At 39.6% G+C, this 14,457-nt stretch overlaps 1 protein-coding gene across 2 annotated transcripts in view; it reads right to left on the minus strand.

Annotated features, from left to right (window-relative positions):
* ALKAL1 (ALK and LTK ligand 1) overlaps nucleotides 1-14,457 on the minus strand; it is a 51,817-nt gene that overhangs the window by 12,536 nt on the left and 24,824 nt on the right. For both annotated transcript variants that reach the window (XM_032785279.2, XM_075061968.1), the window contains one exon: nucleotides 966-1,019. In XM_032785279.2, coding sequence (XP_032641170.1) covers nucleotides 966-1,019 — 54 coding nt within the window. The remainder of the gene's footprint in view (nucleotides 1-965; nucleotides 1,020-14,457) is intronic.

Here is a 14,457-nt window from a genome sequence, read left to right on the forward strand (position 1 = left end):
TCCTGGACGAAACCCGGAACATCCAGGAGTACATCAGTAAGATGGCCCCCAAAGATGAGCTGCTGAGAGAATGCCTGAGGCAGCAGCAGACATGGGAGGAAGACCAAGCAGAAGAAGTGCCATGGCAAGACAAGACCCTGCATGGGATGTACCATCGACAGATAGCTGAGGTGGCTGACATTGGGAAATCCTACCAGTGGCTGGAAAGGGCTGGACTAAAAGACAGCACTGAGGCACTGATCATAGCAGCACAGGAACAGGCACTGAGCACCAGATCCATTGAAGCAGGGGTCTACCACACTAGAGAGGACCCAAGGTGCAGACTGTGCAGAGAGGCCTCAGAGACAGTCCAACACATAGTGGCAGGATGTAAGATGCAGGCAGGAACAGCATACACTGAACGGCACAACCAAGTGGCTGGCATTGTGTACAGGAACATCTGCACAGCGTATGGGCTAGACCCTCCCAAGACCAGATGGGAGATTCCACAGAAGGTTGTGGAGAATAGCAGGGCTAAGATTCTGTGGGACTTCCAGATCCAGACGGACAGGCAGGTACTGGCCAATCAACCAGACATCGTGGTAATAGACAAGGAGCAGAAGACAGCGGTGGTCAGTGCTAGGAACAGCTAAGATACTGCGCAGAACCCTCAAACTCCCAGGCCTCTGGTAGAGGACCCGAGGTTGAGGAAGACACATACCACCCATAAGGGTGAGAGGGGAATTTTTTTTTTATATTGCAGTATATGGATATATTCAGTTCATCAATAGCACTGGCAAGCTGTTCATTTAAATCCAGTGAAATATGGGGACTGAACTTTCTCTTTTGAAAATTCCAGCCTCAATTTAGTTTCACAGGTGTTAAATTCAGAACCAGACATGAAGAATATTAGCTATGTAACTAGTTTTTCATGCCTGTTTAGAATATACTCATGTACACAAATTAAAGCAAAGAGTTGTCCTTACCTGTAAAGTGTTTTATGAACTTGTCTTTTAAACTGGAATCTCTTGGAAATAGTTCTGAAGAAAAAAAATTATACACGATACTTTTATTATAATGAACTGAGAATAATGTGCACACAAATATGCTGTACATGCACACAATAACCTCCCATATTAGTAAGCATTCTCAGTTTCATAGATATCATATAGTTTATTAAATTAGCTTCAATATTTTTTCCAAATAATTCATAGGTTGATAGATTAAGAGACCATTACAATCTTCTAGTATGACCTCCTGCATAAAACAGGCCATAGAATTTCACCCAGTATAATAATTGGAGATATACCTATCTCCTAGAACTGGAAGGTCATGGAGTCCAGCCCCCTGCCTTCACTAGCAGGACCAAGTACTGATTTTCGCCCCGGATCCCTAAGTGGCTTCCTCAAGGATTGAGCTCACAACCCTGGGTTTAGCAAGTCAATGCTCAGACCACTGAGCGAATTCCTGTATTAATTATATCCATATCTTTTGGTAGAGTTAAACCATACTTTTTTAGAAAGGCCACAATCTAAACACAGGAATGCTGTGCTACACCATAAGTAGTCAGGTACCATAGTGACTGGGGCCATATAAAAAACTAGATAGATACAAGCCAAATACAGTATCTTGTTCTTCAGATACCTAGAACTTGCAGCTTTGGAGGAAGGGGAAAACACTCCATAATGCACCTAGAACATGATTAAATTCCCATCAAAGTAAAAGGAGCTTTCTCCCTGATGTCAGTAGGGGTTAGATCTTGCCCCTTCTCCATCGTGCATTCCTTATACCTCTACATCACTCAATTTACATTTTAAATATCATTGTATCAGATAGAAAATACCTGGATCACAAAATGCATGCTAAGAAGTAGACAAATTAGGAGTTAACATTATGGACTTGTCACCAAACATGTCTAGGCACTATAAGCTGTTTCTTTCTTGTTTATATAGCATTAAATGCTACTCTCTACCCAGTTCCCACAGACAAACAATAGGAAATGGCTCTACCTGAGTTTTGTTATATTATCAACAATGAATCCAGATCTGGTCTGAATTAACTCCCATTAAACTAATGACAGAAAGCAAGTTCTCTTTCATAGATTGGAAGGTGGCAGCAATCTGCCAAAATAAATTGTTAGTGACTCTGGGCAGGGATTTTGGTTTTATGGGTGTTTTGGCGAAGGGGAGCAGAGGTGAGGAGGGACTCTATTTTAGGTTGTGATTTTCAAAGGAATTTATGTCCCTTAATCCTACTGAATTTTGATGAGACTTAGGCGTCTAACTGCCATAGGTGCCTTGTAAAATCCCAGCCTGATCTGACATGGATTTCATTGGTTGGCCAATTCATTTGTCCCTCAGTGCACTGAGGTTATTTTCATGAAATTTCAGGGGGGTTAAAATTACTCTGAGTGAAATGTGAAAAAGGCCTTTCAGAAGTGGTGTGCCGAATCTTCATTTATTCACTCTAATTTAAGGTTTCGCGTGCCAGTAATACATTTTAACTTTTTTAGAAGGTCTCTCTCTATAAGTCTATAATATATAACTAAACTAATGTTGCATGTAAAGTAAATAAAGCTTTTAAAATGTTTAAGAAGCTTCATTTAAAATTAAATTAAAATGCAGAGCCCCCCGGACTGGTGGCCAGGACCTGGGCAGTGTGAGTACCATGGAAAATCAGCTTGCGTGCCGCCTTTGGCACCCGTGCCATAGTTTGCCTACCCCTGCAGTAAAATATTCACAGAAAGTGAACACACACACACACACACACATATACATGCCACAAGCACAGCTGGAATTAATTTGTATTAAAAATATGAATAGTCTCGGGGTTTTTTGGTAGCATTTTCCCAACTGCATCTGCTAACATCAGCAACTCTACCTGAAACTAATTGGTAGCACTAGAGGAGCAACAGTAACTTATACTCTGCAGCAGTTCTCAATTTTAAGGCAGCATGGCCAGACTATGAGGCTAACAATGAGAGTCAGCACGATGGTACTATTGTTAAGAGAGTTAATTCCCATCTTTTTAGTCAAGTCTTCTCAGTTTTAAAAGCAGGCATGTTTTCAAAATTCCCAACACCAAAGATCAACAAATTCCACCAGGATTTAAAGGACCAAAAAACAAACAAACAAAAACCCTACCATATTCCCAAAGGACTTTAAATTAAATTAAATTAAGCCCTTGCTTGATAGACTGTATACGATGGACCCAACAACAAATGCCAGAAGCAGAATCCTGACAAGGTGTGAAATTCCCAAGACAAGATCTCTGAGCTAGTTTAGCCAGGCTTGCAACCAGGAATTTTAACAGTTTTAGTAACATTTCACATGATATGCATCACCTTTTAAAGGTTGCTCATGTAGCAAGATAAACACCTTAGATGCATATTCATTTCATAAAGGGGAAACAGCATTGTGTAGTAGAAATGATCTGTATTTGCAAAGTTTTGCTTAAATTATGCTCACTATGGAGCTGCACTGGGCTCAGCTATAGCAGAATAGTATCCTATGGGTAGAAGATGCAAATGAAAATTGTATATGGGTAAGCGGCATATATATTTTACTCTTTGAATATGAAGAGAATGTGGCATAGGGAGGTCAAATACAATCGAAGTACTATTTAAACATCACATATATATGGGTATAGGATACTAAGCCATTTATGTTCAGATATAGATGCAACATTTTGTGCATAGATTTATAATCTTGCATTTCTCTTTTATATTGATAGACAGTTACAAATGAATTATAATGACATGTACTTGTATTATATAGCAAGAGTTCCATCCCTAGTATAATCTCAATTAATAATCATAAGAATCTTCTTTACTTAGGGATTTCTTTCTTGGTTCTAGTGGGATCTCTCATCTTGGATGTCTAGTCTCCTTTAGATAATTAATCATGACAGGGGAAAATCCTGCCCCTCTTTCCCCCTCCACAGGAGGGGATTGTCATGAAAATTACTAAGGCTGGAGTTGTGGTGCTAGAACTGTTCTACAATTGCTCTGATGCCTGGGGCAGGAATGATGATTTTGTGGTTAAAGTACCAGACGGGAATTGAGAGCTTGACTTTTCTTCAGCTCTACCCCACAGATTTTGTGCATAACTTTGCCTCTGTCTCCCTTCTCATTTGTTGTCTTGTGAGCTCAGGAGGTCATGAATTGTTTTCTACTCCGTTTGAACTGTACTTAGCATAATGGTGCCCTGGGCCTTGGTTGGGCTTCTCCGTACTACTTTAATATAGATAATAAATAACAGTAATAACCATGGTTAAGGCATTGAACTAAGATTCCAGACATTAGAGTCCAATTCCTAGCTCTACCACAGACTTCCTGTGTGACTTGGACAAGTTATTTAATCTTCATGTGCCTTAGTTTCTTATCTGTAAAATTAAAACAGGTACTTTCCTTTTGTGAGAATAAATTGTTTAATGGTTTTGAGATACCCAGATACCTACTATAACAATGAGCCACATTAGTAACTAAATGAAGAGATTTTCCTCAAACTAAAAAAAAAAAAAAAAAAGCCAATGGAAAAAATCCATTTTATATATGCAAGGAAAATTACTGCACACTGGCTGAATCCCCAAAAACATATAAGCATATTAAACAGGAACTCAGAATGGAAATGGTTTTGCCATCTTAACTATATTCAGCACTTATCTGATAGTTCTTTAAATTTGGAATTATATCCAAAGTATAAGAACCTCCAACATTTCAGAATATCTACAGTAGGACACAAGATTCTTTAAGCTTTCCAGCACATATTTTTCCTTTTGTATTATACTGTACTCCATTATTCTCTTCCTACAACAAAACGAGTGACTCCATGTTCACTTTCTGCATTCCAAGGTCTGGTGCAAGCCTCTAGTGATCATTACTAGAGCATTTACTTTTGCAAATACTGTGTAAGAAGTCTTAAATAAATTATTATTCAAACAGAAAGCAAGGGGTATTTCACTCTGGTTATATAACCAAACATTTTCATGTAAAGCTGTTTTGTTTCATCCTATTTCTCAGGAGAAATGCCTGAGAAGGTGGTTTTTATTTTGTGGCTCTATTGAAGCCAAATTAATTCTATTACTAGAGAATAGTTTGGAACAAATCCTGCACTAGTGTTTCAGGAGTATTTTTTCTATTAATCTAGTTTAGAGGCACCTAGACTTTGTATAACCGACTGAGGCAATGACAACTTGTCATGAGCCCAATGAATACACCTACCTTGCTTATAGGAACATATTTTTATGGACTTTACACAAATTTCCAGAATCATCACTTCTACCTTTGAATCCGTCCATTGAAATATTTAGCATTGTCTCTGTTTACTCCTCTGTGAATGGTAATCTTACAAAAATATAAATTTAAGAATATCTGCCTTAACAAATAACAAAATGTTTACAAGCTCTGGATTTATTTCCACATATTTGGACTTCAAAGTCTTTTACAACTATGGTATTTTAAGCTCTATATAAGCCTTTTTTGTGTGTATTTTCCTGGCACCAGTATTGCAGCTAGAGAATGAGAATCTGTCTCTTCCGCTATAAATCTTGATGCTCAGACATCTCAAATCACATTTTGGCATGTAGGCCATAAATCCAAGCAACATTTTCTCCAAAAGATTATTTCAATTCATGATACTGTTTATTATGTTGTATTTGTTGTTATTGTCTAACTATAAAGAGGGGGGTGTAAAAAAGATTTTGCAAAGCGCTTATCCTTAATGTGGACTGAGCTTGTTTGTTGGTTTAAAACTTTAAAATTGCCAAGAAGATATTCTGATTTGAAACATACTATAACATGCTCAATAGTAAAATTCAGCAGCCTTCTTTGTCACAACAGAAATTCACCATTCATTTGTATGGGACTTTTCTTCAGCAAAACCATCCCATAATATCTAGAAAGCCCATAGATAGCCAATTAAGACATTACAATGTCAAAATGAAACAAAGTTATTGTAAGATTGTCTAGATCTTGCTACACAAAGTTTAAACAAATTTATGTAAACAGAAAGTATTACAATGCTAAAAGCAATTACGAAATATTGCCAATGCAAGTTAATTAGTCAAATCATTCACTGTGACAATTTAGAGGACTATTTCCTCATTCATTATTTTGGAAATGCTGCAGACTCTCTTATGTGGTGACCAAAGGGAAATGCATAGTCCAGTTCTAGCTGGACTCTATTCAGCCCTGTGTGCCAAAAGCCAGTTCTGACATCATATTTAGCCTGGAAAGTTCAGGCAGGATATCATACATTGTGGGAACCGTCACCTTTTCAGTTCCTGACACAATGGCTATGGAGGGCCTTAGTTTGCCCGACAGATTAATGCATAGCTTATTCAGGCAGTATTGGTATCTTGCAACTCTAGGATACACTCTTTGCATATTCTTGCATTCCTTGCAGACTGTTGCTAGGATTGTATTTTGAGTTTGTTACTGAGAAATTATATTTACATACGAGGTGCATTGTGCACTCATTGTACAATATCCGGGAGTGAAAGTAACTTACAGGACTTACTGGTACTGTTGGAGTCCTGAGGGGGGTGTGGACTCATCCGGTAGAGGCGTAGCCTCTCAAGATTTAAAGGCCCTGGGGCACCAGCTGTGGCAGGGAGACCCAGGGCCTTTAAATCAACCACAGGCTCCCAGCTGAAGAGGTGGCTGGGAGCCCCTCAGGGCTCAGGGGCAAATTAAAGGCCCCAGGGCTTCTGCTACTGGGGGGAACCCCGAGCTTTGCGGGGCTGGGGCAGGAATTTAAAGGGCCTAGAGCTCCTGCTGCTGAGGGGAGCCCCAAGCCCTTTAAATCCTGGCCCCAGCCCGGTCCCCAGAGCTGGGGCCGGGATTTAAAGGGCTCTGGGATGCCTTCACCCGTGGGGAGCTCTGAGCCCTTTAAATCTCAGCCGCGGCCGGGATTCAAAGGACTCTGGGCTGCCCACAGCCGCGGGGAGCTCTGAGCCCTTTAAATCTCAGCCACGGCTGGGATTCAAAGGGCTCTAGGCTGCCTGCAGCCGCGGGGAGCTTTGAGCCCTTGGCCCCTGCCCGGCTGCCGGAGCTGCAGCCAGGATTCAAAGGGCTCTGGGCTGCCCACAGCCCAGAGTCCTTTCAGTCTCCGCCGTGGAAGCTCATGCGGTCCAGCACGGCGTACTGGCTCTTGCCAGTAGGTCGGACTGGAACAGACCGGCTTACTTTCACCTCTGACAATATCATAGTGTTCACTTTCCTTAATGACAGTTTCTGGATCTTGTTCACTCTGGGGAATCATGTTGCCCAGGGTCCCACATTTGTAAATGGCCTGAAATCCTCTTCCTGGAGCAAGTGTACGTGAAGGCATAGAACTCCCTGAAATATGATGGCTGCTAAATGAGGAAATATTCATCTCAACTGTCTAGTTCAATACTTGTAAATCAATCCATCCCTGTTGCCTCCCAGATCTATTTCAGTCTTTGTTCTATTTTTGAGCTTCTCTCTTTCTTTCTCTAGATACTCACAATCTAAAACTTTGGTGCAACTAATAAATGCATAGTTAACTTAGTAGATTTCCTGCCTCTCCCCTACAACGTGTACACACACACACACACACCCTAGTATATACATCATTGTTTCCATCAGCCTAAGTGAAATATCTATTTTTGTTTAAGAGGAGGCACTGTGTATATCTCATGTTAAGAAACGTGCACAACTCTCATTGACTGAAGGGTTATTTTGAAGGTTTGGTATGTGTATTATGTTTTATGGAGGATAAATGGGAAATGATTCAACACTCAGCAGGGATCATGTTACACCCAGAGAAGATCTCCTTCCCATGAGTAGTACAAATCTGTTTGAAATTCAAAATGACAATGCACTGGATTGTAGCGTAATGAAGATTTAAGGAAGTTAATTACTGTTTTATCATTTTCTAAGGGTGGTCTATTACTGGTGACACTACAAGTGAAAATGGATTGGCTGATTTCATCTTAGTACATGACTCAGAATAAATCAATAATAAAACAAAACAAAACAAAAAGCACTGTCTGCTCAATAGAATTTCATGAATTTATATTCCACTGCCCTCTACTGAATGGAATATACCAGTCATGCTCATGCATGTCATTCCTCTCTGCTCTTTGAGCTAACTGAGCTGTTAATTTAATTCACCAAGTAAAGGCCACTCCTATAGCTTTCCAAATAAAAGTCTGTTTGGGGGGATGAAAGCTGTGAGTCAAGCGTAGTGACTAATTCACAATGAAGCATTTGACTAATTTATTTTCCTCTTCTACTTACGTAATGTCTTTGAACACAGCACCAACCTGGTGGGTTTATTTGCTGTATAAGAAATCTGTATTCAGTATATTTACTCCAGGTATAGAGAATATTCAAAATGTAAACTGTGATAATGGGTTGTGATTTGTCAGCCAAGCCACATAGCGTTGTTGTTCCCTTATTAGATGAATGCATTTATGTCCTGCCTATTTGTTTATCCACATTTTGCTTCTGCATATACTCAAGCTAGTGAATTCAGTTTTTGTGATTTTTTTCTGAGTAGAATTTTCTGATGTTCATAGAAAGTGAGCATCAAAGGGCATATGAACATGGCCAAGAAAATTCTAATAATGTTGAAGGAAGGACATTTTATACACTATTCTCCCAGCTCTAGTTAGGAGCACTATTACATGAACACACACATGTACACACACACACACACACACAGTACCAGAATGTCTTTATTCAGTAACAAGTCATTAAAAAGCCAAAGACTAGAAAAGTAGGGGCATGATGTGAATCAGGATTGGAGTGTAATAGTGTATGCAAAGCCTGACAATGCTTTCCTGCACTATGGCTGATTCATGCTAGTAATATCAATCACTCGCTGACATGAGCACTATATATATATATAGGGCAACCAGACAGCAAATGTGAAAAATTGGGACAGAGGGTGAGGGATTATAGGAGCCTATATAAAAAAAACCCCAAAAACCAGGACTGTCCCTATAAAATCAGGACGTCTGGTCACCCTATTTATATATAAATACCATCCTTGTATATTTTTAGAGGCAGTGCAAGAGGGCACAGAGGGAGCACCAGTTTCTTCAATCTTCATCCTTAACTTCCATCACCTGAACTTCCATCACACGCACCCCTGCAGCACAGGGTTCCAGCCATTTGCACCAATGCTAGGTTCTGCAAAGGCCCCAAAAATGGCAGAAGAAAGTAGTGGAGGTATTGTCACAGTTTTTCTTTTTTTCCCCTTTCCACCTGAATACTAGGTGGTAAAATGAGGGTTCTGCAAGGTTCTGGATGTGGGGGAAGGAGAGGAGGGTTCAGATGAGGCATATCCTGATCTATAGAGAAATTCACACTACTTCCAGCAAATTTCCCACTGAATGTTATTGCCATTCAGAGCAGCATTCACTCTTAATTAGCAGGAGCCCCATAAGGAGCAAAGCCACTTGTAGACGAGTGATGCTGTTTAGAGAGGATTGAGATGGGATAAAGAACAGAGGGCCACTCTCTCTGCAGGGATATCTCCAGTTTCCTCTTGGACATGAGGCCATATCCTGATTCCCACTGTACAGCTCCAAATTCTTCCCCGACAGGGTTTGATCCCTTAGAATCTTCACATGGGGAACTAGTTCTGAGTTTATGGAATTAATTTCCTCCTCCCACGATCTTTATGCAGAAGGGGACACTATACCCATTGTTCTTAAAAGAGTTACTTATCATTTTTTTCAGTTACCTAACTAGGGATATTTTCTGAATTAATGAGTGTTATTTGTTGCTAATGTGTTAAGATGCAATAAAAAAATAGTTGACTAGAGCTGCATAATAATCACATGAGATTAAATTTGAAATGTCCCAAGTAACACTTCCTCCCAATGTGCCATAGCCCATGTTTGTTTCATAAGCAGCACCCGGCTAAATCATCTGTTTTTTAGGATGTTCTTTGTGGATATGTTTTACAACTCCAAATGATTGATAGTTATTAACATAGCAAGCCATTAGCCCCAGGCACATAGAATTCTTCCCTCTCTAACATTAAATACGTTTGTAGAAGAAGACTTTCTTCAGTTTCCTACAGGAGAGAGGAGCACACGAGTGCTGCTTATACATGTACATGCAACTATTTGTGTGAGAAATTACACTTAACATGGTGCTGTCATAAACAGATAGCTAAGGGTTAATGTCTCTTTCACCTGGAAAGGGTTAACAAACAACACCTGACCAGAGGACCAATCAGGAAAATCAGGAAACAAGTACTTTTCAAATTACTCCACGTGGAGGGAAGACCTTATTTCTGGTTTTGGCTGCTTTGTTCTCTCTGAGTCCTGGGAAGGGACTAGGAGGTTGCCAACCAGGGTTTCTTGCAATCTCAATCCCCTGCTTACAGTCTCTATGATATATTCTTCAGAATAGTGAGTATTGAGTAAAAAGGCGGTTATAGTCTTTTGATTATTTCTGTACTTGCAACTGTGTATCTGGCTAGTAGAGTTTTAATGTGTATTTGGCTGAAAGTATTTTAAATTGTATTTCTGCTAGAGAAAGCTTTTTCTCTATTGTCTATAAGCTGAAAGACCCTGTAATATTTATCATCTAGATTACAGAGATAACTTATACTTTTTTTTCTCTTTCTTTTTATTAAAAGTTTTGCTTTTTAAGACCTGTTTGATTTTTTCCCCAGTTGAGGCTCAAGGGAAATGAGTCTATACTTACCAGGGAAGTGGTGGGGAGACAGAGAGAAAAGGGGGAATCCCTTTGTTTAGAGTCATGGAGCTTGAATCTGTATTGCCTCTGTTTTAAGATTCAAGCAGTTTGGATCACAGTATCTTCTAGGGTAACCCAGGGAGAGGAAGCCTAGGAGAGGCACTAGTAAGGGAAAGAGTTTACTTTCCTTGTATCAAGATCCAGGGGGTCTGGTTCTTGGGGGTCCCCAGGGAAGGTTTTGGAGAGACCAGAGTTTATCAGGTACTCAGAATCCTGATTGGTGGCAGCGTATCAGATCTAAGCTGGTAATTAAGCTTAGAGGATTTCATGATAGTACCTCATTTTTGGACTCTAAGGTTCAGACTGAGGAAAGTATACTATGACAGATGCCCCATATTCTACTATGCCAGTTGTTCCCACATAGTGGAGTTCCAAGTCCTAGAGTTCTGATTTGTGGAGTTTCCTCTTTGTTCTTCTGTTGGAGGGGTGTGTGAGAAAGCTGGATTTCCCCTCCTGTCCAAGAGGCAGGGACTTCAGTCCCTTTAACTTGCTTCCGTTAGGAGGCCCCTTACCTCTGCATTGCTATTCTCGAATCAGTTCCCTTTAAGAGCATACTTAAGGTCTGCTGCCTACCAATGCTCTAGCTATTTCTGTGCCTTCTCAAGCCCAGATTTCCAATGTTTAGTTCCCCTCTCTCATGCAAGCAGGGGACACACAAGGTCTGTTGACATTCGTAGAGAAATTAGTCCCTCAACAGTCGCTTTCACAGTCAGGAAAACTAGAAGAGAACAGACAAGGAAAATGCAAACTGGCTTTACCTGCATTTCTCTTTTCCATTTTCTATTACTGCTACCTGTGTGGATAATTTATAACCCAGTTTTCTGACTTGGTGTCCATGAAGCAAAAGTTGTAATCCTGTCTTTGTGACATGATAACAGCGAGTCCTGTCCAAATTTCAGCACATATAACTTCCCTGAGGAATCAGCCAAGAAAAATAACATAGGATGTTTGTATGATAAACTTTTCTTGAAACAAAAATGTTATTGGTTATTAGCAATAGTCATATGCTAAGTTTAAAAAAAAAAGCCAACACTAAACAAAGGAATGTAATATCAAAATAAATGTGAAAGTATTTTCCCCAAATTAAAGTGCTTTTTAAATAAGCATAATGTACAAATAAGTACACTAGTGTGGCTATCTCATATCACATTTCACTCACTGTTCAGCTGAAAAAAAAATCAGGAATTCTAAACAGGTTAACATTACAAGTGTAGAGGTTTAATTGTAGGACAATGTATTATATTGAGTGAGTACACTTAGTCGCAAACTAATACGCCAGATTCATCCCTGAGGTAAATCTGCTGAAATCAATGGAGTTACACCAGAGATGAATTTGACCCATTATGTCACTCTGTGAGACCAACAGATGTACACAGCATTAAAGTGAATCTGATCTGAGGAGTTACTTAAGTATGCCTGTGCATACTTTTTTGACTGCATTTTTTGTGTTCCACAGTTACTCATTTCAAATCAGAATGGTAGAATTCTACACTCACTTTGCACTAGTGCAAATAACTACATAAGGTGAAAGGCAAAATTGAATAATGTCTAGAGTAGCATTTCAATAATCTCTAGATGAATTCTTCAAAAATTATGAGACAACCAAAATGTCCCTCCCTCCTTCTCAGCAAGAAGAAATTTTGGTTGGACCAGAGGTCGAATGGCCAACTCCTGGGAAGGGGACTGGAGAGAAATTTGTGCCTTAAATTGCACTTGGGGATGTGCCTGGGAGGAGGGGATTCTTTGCCTTTGGTTAGTCAGGGGGTGTTGAGGGAAGCTTATTGGCTCTCATGCACCCCCCTCCATCCATTTAAAGCCCTGCTAGGTGTCTGGTGGCCATCTTAACACTGTTGCAGGCCTGATCTCCTTCCCTATAGTTGAAGTATCCTGCAGCTGTGCTTCCAGGATGCTGCAGATCTGACCAATCACTTCTTGTTTGGGGATCAGGAAGGAATTTACATTTGTTGGCCCAAAATGGCAAGCATCTGGAGGGTTTTTTCCCTTCCTGGCAGCATTATGGAGGCCCACTTCAGGTAAAAAGGAATAAGGATAGGAATTCAAATGTTAGGCGGTAATAAAGGAATGTTTAGTTTGTTGCAACTTGTGGCTGGTGTCCAGTGAGCATAAAGACTAAAAGGACCAGCTCTCTGAGGTAAATGGGCACTAGGATATGGCTGGTGGACTTCTTGCCATAAAGAGAAAGGGGAGACCTGAAGTCTTTACAGACCAAGGTCCCCCTTGGTATCCATCAGTCCTCAGCCTTCTCAGGTCATGGCTCTATGGCCTGGAAAAGTTTGTAGGTGAACCTCTGACTGCCTTCCACTTTCACCAGCCTGATCTGGCTCCTCTGCTCAGCCAGAAAATTCTCACCTTTCCTTTCTTCAGGGGCATCCCCATGCTCAAGCTCTCAGTCCAGCTCTGCTCTGCTCTTCCTTTGAGCTCTCTTTACCTTCAGGACATTGGACTCTCTCTCTTTCTAGCCTCTGGATTTTAAACTCACTCTCTAAACTTTCTCAGGATTCTACCCTCCCCTCTCAGCTTTCTGAACTCTCATTTATAATTTCCCAGGGGCAACCCTACCCTCCTCATTACATGAAAGTAGGGTGCACCTGGACTAGAACAGAAGCACTGAGCCCAATTTCATTTAAAGGCCAGCTCTCCCATTATACTGACGAACAGTACAAAGGAAAATAAAAGCTGTCTGAAGACAGCACCTATGAATTTCTCTAACTATTTTGGATATTCCCCCCACTGTTCTCCAAACACCTCTAGAAACTTGCCACTGTATTAAGTCAATTCTAAATATTCAGCTCTTTTACATTATGAACAATTACATACAAATCAATATACATTTACCTTTCAGTCAGAATTTATACCAATACATGTTAATCTACAAATTGCCTATAGATCTTCTCAAATACTTTCCTCCTGTCATCTGTCAGCTTGCATTTCACTCTGAGTCAGTAATGCCTTGTCTAGGCTGTTAGCTATGCAGCAGAAAAATATTTTCAATTACACATGTGAAAGCTTCACCCACTATCTTTGCCTCCTTAAGGCAAGACTATCAAACAAATCTAGAGTAAATGTAATTCTAGTTATGCCTAAATGATCTTTTCAAGTTTCCAGTTACTACTCTCTTTCTCCTGATTGTTAACTTATTGCAGCAGAAACTCCATGATTAAATGTTTTTATTTAATATAAGATGTTAAAATGCCAAAAGAAACACGTAACAACAGTGGCTAATTTTATAAAAGGAAATTTGCTTTAAATCTTTCGTTTTCAAGAGAAAATACTATTTCTGATAAATATATTAAAGGGGAAAAGATCAAACATTTTTACTGAAATGTAATCAAAGAAAAGCAGATCAAGAGAATTACTCAAGTTATCTATAAAACACTAAACTCTTTCATTCAGGACACAAGTGTCATTTTTATTCCATCAGAGTTTTAAGATAAGAATGTGTTGAGAAAAGGAAAATGTTGCTAATATCACAATGGATATTTTCTAAATATTATTGATTATCTATGATCATAAAACTGGAAATTGAAATTGAGGTTCATATTATGATACTTAGAATCATTCATGTCATTATTAGAAATCTCATATCATCAAACTATAAAAAGGCTATAAAACTATAAAATCACAAACAAACAAAGACGGACAAAAAAAATACACTGTTTTAGATACCTGCAAAGGATCAATTGCAGTTGTGTAGGGTGCCTGATAGGTATATTTCC

Source organism: Chelonoidis abingdonii, chromosome 2 (genome assembly GCF_003597395.2).
Source record: "Chelonoidis abingdonii isolate Lonesome George chromosome 2, CheloAbing_2.0, whole genome shotgun sequence".
NCBI lineage: Eukaryota > Metazoa > Chordata > Testudines > Testudinidae > Chelonoidis > Chelonoidis abingdonii.